The following is a 6399-nucleotide window of genomic DNA, read 5'->3' as shown; positions in this document are numbered from 1 at the left end:
TTATCTCTTTACTGGACTGACTAGAGGTACCCAGTCTTAGCCGAATTTCCAGTTTTGCACATAATAAGCACTCACAAACCAGTATTTTATATGTTGCCTCTGCCCCCATTCCCTGTGAGAACGGATGGTCCCAGAAGTAAGGGACTTTTTTAGTTTATTTTTAAATCTCACTGTAACTGGCACATAGTAGGAGCTTCATAAATGCTTGTTGACTTCAAATTATCTTAATGCTAGGAAGATTATTTTTTCTAGCTTATCTCCAATTTAAATAGTTTTTAAATCGTTATTTGCATGTGAACTCTTTTAGGGTAAGGACTGTTGGTGGTTTTTTTTTTTACAGTACCTGGCACATAGTAGGAGTTTAACGAATGTTTGTTGACCTTACAAGCACCGAACGATGAGATTCAAAGTACTTGCTATTTCAGAAGAGATGTCAGCAAAGACCAGACATGGGAGAAACTATGGGCTGTACTTTTTGCAGACCGCCCTTCTCAAGAATGAGCCGGGTCCCCAAGGCGCCTGCTGGACTCCAAAAAGCCCCCGCAGCAGGTCTGAAAGGAGCTGGGGACGAAAAAAGATTGGCTCTACCAGTCCTTTTATGGCAATCAGCGCCTCTGCTCCGCTCGGAGGCTGCTCCCAGCACATCCGCCCTCATCAAGTCCACCCACGAGGGGAGTCTTATTGGCTGAGCGAGGAGGGGAGGAGGGTAAGGGGAGGAGAGCTAATTATCTGCTTTCCGAGTGAAATCGAAAAAGTCAGCCACAGATATTCCTGCCTGCCGAGCCATTCGAATTCTTCCCTTCGCAACCCAACCCAGAGGCACGAGCCTCCGCCCGCACGCCCTCCCAGCCCAAGGAGGCGGTCCCGGGTTGGGGAGGGGAGGGAAGGGTTGGAGGGGAAGGGAGAAGAGGGCGCAGGCGCAAGCGCGCGACTGCGGGCCTCCGGCTCCCTGGCCCCTCCCCTTGCGGGGGCGCGCGGCGCCAGGCACGGTACGGGAAGAGGGAAGTCAGGTGGCCGCTGCCGCCGCCGCTTGTCGCCAGAAGGAAGATGGCGGATCTGGAGGAGCAGTTGTCGGATGAGGAGAAGGTAGGAGAAGTGAGGGCGGCAGAGCCCCCTCGGGCTCGGAGTCTTGAGACGCCCGGCGCGTGGGGATGGGGGAGGGAAGAGGGCTTTTCCCGAATCTGAGTACTGGGGAGGAAGGTCCGCCGCCTGTCTGCCCGCCTGACTCGGCCGCTGCCCCTGTCAGTCAGCCGGAGGCCGCTCGACTGCTCCCTCCGCTCCTTGTAGGGTGTGTGAGCGCCGAAAATAGGAGGCCGGAGCTGGGGCGGGGGCGCCCCAGCCCGGGGAAGTGGCCCGAGGCGCGGGGGGGTGGGGGGCCGCTCCGCTCTGAGGGGGCCCCCCCGCGCCTGCCAGGGCTGCGGGCGGAGCCCCGGGCCGGGGACCCAGGGGAAGGTGGCATCCGGAGTGGGGAGCGGCCCGAGGGCAGTGCCAGCCGGAAGAGGGGCAGCGGGGAGGCGCCAAAGAGATCACCCCCCCCAGCCGAACTGCTTCACGTCACCCCCATTTTTTTCTGATGATCCTTTCCCTCTTCCCCTCACCTTCCTTCTCTCGAGGGATTTTATTTTCCGTTCGGGCTCACGGGTGTGCCGGGCAGAGTTGGACTTCCCTGCTTAGAGTTGCTGTGGTCGAGGAAGGTGTGGAGCCCCATCCACTTTCAAGACCCCCCCCAATTCTTGCGACCTCTCCAACCTCCTACAGCACCACTGCAGGGTGCTGATGTTGTGGCGCCTGGTGGTCCTGCTGTCTTAGAAATGGGGGAGATTGTGCAACTTCTCTTACTGTGTTTGGCACTTGGATGATGCTTTGGCAGCATTGGAGTTAAGACCGGCATTTGATTTTTCAGACTTTAAGTAACAAAAAAAAAGATCGTTGTACCATAAGAAGAGGGTTGCATTTTGCAGATTTAAATGCTTTGCAGTTATATGGCCGTTTGGGGGAATTGACAGCCTCCTCCTCCACCCCACCACCCAAAAAACCAAACTACTTTTGATTGTTCAGGATAATTTGGGAGAGTATTGGTATGATCTCTCAAATCCAGAACCAGTCAATATAATGCACAAATAAGGAAATGATTCAATTTCAGAAGTCTCTGTTTAAGCAACTAATTTAACCAGTTATCAACTAGATGGTGTGAATGCCCCTAAGCAGAATAAAATTTCATCTAGGTGTCATCTCATCTTCCTTGCTAGTGCTTTGGTGGAAATGATTAATGAATGACAAAAGTAGGGGAAAAAAAGAAGCAGAAGACTTAGATAGCTACAGAAATGCTAGTCTGTCACCTGAACACCTGAAGTTTTGTTGTATCTGTTCAGTGTTTGCAGTTAGAATACTGGGGGGAGTTTGTCATTGCAACTTTTATCCATGTTGTTTCATATCCCATGAAAATGAAGTAGAGTTAAAAGGAATGGAAAGTCCCTCAATTTGGAGTCAGAAGAGCTAACTTAGAATATTTACACTGCTCCTGTTTTCTTGGCAAATCACTAATAATCTTCAAATATATTCTAACTGATTTCTCAGAAATCAAATAGTTGAAGATCTGGTAATGTGGATGGTTAATACAGAACTGCTGTGCATTCAAAAGGTCTAAAATAGCAAATTTATTTTAAAATTATATAACTGCATGTGTGCAACTGGCATCACAAAGGAGACATACTGTTAAAGTTTGGTGGCAGTGAATTTAGTCTTTCCATTGTAAAAAAATATTGTTTTCAAGTTTAAAACCTAATTTTCTGTAAGTAATTATATAGGCTTACATATACAGATTTTCTATAAACTTTTGTTATTTCTCAGACTCAATTAAATTCAAATAAATGTTTAAACTAAAGTGGTATTTTTCTTTCCAGATCAGTCATCTGAATCAACTCATCATTTTTAGCAAGAGTATTAGCTTTAGGAGACTGAAGGTTTTTTTTTTTAGAAGGAATCAGACAGAAGTCCTCTGTTTGGTCAAGAATTGTTTATAGGGCTAGAGTGGTTCCTGAGTTTTAGTCCTACCTGTGATACAAACTGTGTGACACTGGGCAGTTCATTTAACTTCAGTGCTCTAGGCAACGCTAAGACTACAATTGCAGAGAAGGTGCTGCTGACTTGGATTGGTTGAAGGGAGATCCTCATAGGGAGTTCTTACCTTGATTGCTGTCACTTGAATTATTTGATTACTTTGCTACTTCTGCTTCTTACTTTAATTTTCAAGAGTTTTTATTTCTCTGAGTTTCTTTTATCCTAACTTTTCAACTTAGAAGATATTATTTTAAGAGTAATGATAACTGATGCCAAATCAGCACAGTTCATAGCTTCTAAAGTCCTTTGTACTGTAGGAGAAAAAAAAGATCTGATCCCTGACCTCTGGAGTTTACAGTCTAGTGAGGGATATGACATATATAAATGACTGTAATAGATGACTGCATCAGAAAAGTACAAAAAAGTGCTCTGTGAGGACCAAAGACTCAGGGAAATTAGAGAAGGTTTCGTAGAAGTTTTAGAACCTGCCTAGGGCACAGAAAAGTTAAATGGCTTGTCAGACACAGTCTGCTGCCCTTCTGTGTCAGGTTTGACTTGAATCCAGGTCTTCCTAACTTTGAAGCCAACTCTCTCTGTGTACTCAAACTAGGCCATACTGCCTCTCAAAACAGTTAGCTTAGTAATTTCAGGTACTTCCTTTTTTTTTATTCATTATGAGTCAGCTGAAAGCAATGCCTTTTTCTTTATCTGCTTTTATTTGTATTGCCTTATGTTGACAAGAGAGAAAGCCATCTTTTCTTTTAAAAAAATTTCATAAGTAAAAACAAAGTTCTGCTTTCTGTAATTAGTAATTTAATTACTTTAGAATTGTTTTTAAAATTACCCTTTAAAAATGTTATTTGTGCTAACATTGTAACTTTTATTTCAGGTTATAATAATATGAAGTCCTACTTGGGGGCTTTCAGAATATTTTTTTTCTTCTTTGGGTAACTTTTCTAGTTGTGTACAGGTTTTGTTCAGTAATACCAATAAAAGCAAAAGCCCATAGAGGGCTATTGTTGGAATTAAAAGGCCTTCACAGAATTAAAAGATCCAGTCAGTGATGAAAGCCTTAGGCCCTTTTTATCTTAACAGAAGACACTCTAGGAAAGGGACTAGCAGGTCACTGCATCTAACACTAGAATAAAGACTTTCATCTCCAAACTAAGGCAGCTTCAGTGACAATGACCAGTACCCCCATTCCTCAGACCCCTCCTTATCCTCCATGACAGATGAACATGCTATGAGTAGAAAGAAAGAGCAAAGAAGGGAAACTTCTAAGGATGTTGTGAAGGAATCTCAAGCATAGTGGTCTTAATGCCATGGCAGGAAGAGAGAGTTTATACTGGTCTTGTAAAAAATTGCATCCAGCTTTTCACAGGGATTCCTAGGTCCACTTTCACTCCATGTTTAAGGTCTACTTAGGTTCTTCATATGGCTAGGCAGAATATGACTTGTTTCCTACCTTTGAGGTACCAGTCAGGGAGGTGCCAGTAACTAGGAAATTGGAAGTATCTAGCCTGGAATTTTCCAAGCCTGCAACATCCACATAGGGGAGGTTCCAAAGAAGGGACAGGAGGCAGGATCATGGGTGTCCATGTCAAAAACTGCTTGTTGAGTAGAAAAGACTATGACATAAATTCTTAAACCTAGGATCCATGAAATTGTTTTTTTAAATACTTGTTATAACTGCATTTCAGCATAATTTTTCCTTTGTAATCTTGTGTGTTTTATTATATGCATATAAAAATATTCTGACAAGAGATGCATAGGCTTCACCAGACTGCAAAAAGAAGTCCATGACACAAAAAGTTTGTTAAGAATCCTTATTTTAGGCAGGTAGGTGGCGCAGTGAATAGAGCTCTGCCCTTGGAGTCAGGAGAACCTGAGTTCAAATCCAGCCTCAGACACTTGACACTTAGTAGCCCTGTGACCTTGGGCAAGTCACTTAACCCCATTGCCTAGCCAAAAAAAAAAAAAGAATCCTTAACTTTAAAGGTTCCCTTACAGTTGCAACAGAGTAGCAGACGTATGTAATATATTCTGGGAATCCTTTCTACCAAACCAAAAGTAATGGCAGAAGTATGAGGGGTACGGGTCATATTGATGGAAGTACTAACTTCATTTGCTAAAATCAGTACTGCATTAAGATGCAGAAATTAAATACAGTTTTAACCCTTCGATTCCTACATTGTCAAGGGTCAACTCTATTCTATCAGCTTGTGAAACAATTTTATGAGAACTTCAGTTTGTTTGAAGGCTTGTGACTTTAGGCTTACAGGAAGAACTATGCCAAACATTTAGGATCATAGATTTAGAACTAGAAGGGACCTTCAAGGTCAGGCCCAAAGAGATTAAATGATTTGCTCAGGGCCATATAGCTAGTAAATGTAAATGTGTAAGGTGGACTTCAAACACCTCCCGACTTTCATATCTAGTCTTCTACTCATTACACTTCTGAAATTGGTAATATTTCAGAAGTCCTAGATAGTACCTTAAATAGTAACTGGAAAGTTCTTTTTTTCTTTTTACATTTTCTCTCAGCAATCCTGTCCACCTATGTCTTTAATTATCATTTATATGTAGATAACTCCCAAATTTTTGTGTCCAATCCTGTCTTTTCTCATGGAACTCTTGTCCCACATTTAAACTGTTTAGGCAGTTTTACCTCAGGTAAGATATCTCTTTTCGGTATCTTAAAATCAGCATGTCTAAAAGCAAGCTTGTAGTCTCCAAAACTAGCTCTTTATTCAGAATTCCCAATTTCTATTTGCCACCAGCCTCTCAGACCAATCTACTTCAAGTCATCTATGATGTTTCCATTTCCCTTGTTCTCTTGTATCCAATTAATGGCCAAGTCTTGTGTCACTGTCTACTTTTGAATCTATTCCTCTCATTTCCATTGTCTACTTACTATCCAAGTTCAGGTCTTTATTATCTCCTGCTCTACGATGACAATAGCCTCCTTCCTGGTCTCCCAGCATCTAGTGTCCTTATCTTTGTACTGTTACCAGATTAGTCTTCCTAAAGCAATGCTGTGATATTGATACTCCTTTAATAGCTCCTGAGTAGCTACTAGGCTCCTTAGCTTGTCAGTACAACTCCTGCAGAATCTCTTTTCAACCTACCTTTCCAACCTCATCACTTCTTCGCTAGTCACGTAATACTTTAAGGTTTACAAAACACTTGTTCTCACACGTGGTTCCTCACATCCATGTGTGAGAATACTGATCATTTACTAAGCATGTTTTGTACTTGCTTGCCTCCGCTTGCTAACTGTTCCTACTCCTGGGAAGTTTTCTTATTCTTTTCTCTGTGCCCCCAAAATATTGTCTATGA

The 6399-nt window shown here is 42.9% G+C and overlaps 1 protein-coding gene across 2 annotated transcripts in view; it reads left to right on the top strand.

Annotated features, from left to right (window-relative positions):
- The first annotated feature begins 746 nt into the window (after window positions 1–746).
- The window catches only part of CAPZA2 (capping actin protein of muscle Z-line subunit alpha 2), a 49193-nt gene continuing 43540 nt past the window's right edge, over window positions 747–6399 (top strand). The window contains exon 1 of one of the 2 annotated variants that reach the window (XM_020979313.2): window positions 747–1086. In XM_020979313.2, the coding sequence (XP_020834972.1) occupies window positions 1048–1086 (39 nt within the window). In that variant the 5' untranslated portion in view covers window positions 747–1047. The remainder of the gene's footprint in view (window positions 1087–6399) is intronic. The other variant, XM_078154143.1, reaches the window with a different exon arrangement.

The sequence above is a fragment of the Phascolarctos cinereus genome, unplaced genomic scaffold, assembly GCF_003287225.1.
Source record: "Phascolarctos cinereus isolate Bilbo 61053 unplaced genomic scaffold, phaCin_HiC Scaffold_1;HRSCAF=81, whole genome shotgun sequence".
Lineage (NCBI taxonomy): Eukaryota > Metazoa > Chordata > Mammalia > Diprotodontia > Phascolarctidae > Phascolarctos > Phascolarctos cinereus.
This window is presented reverse-complemented; position numbering and strand designations above follow the sequence as displayed.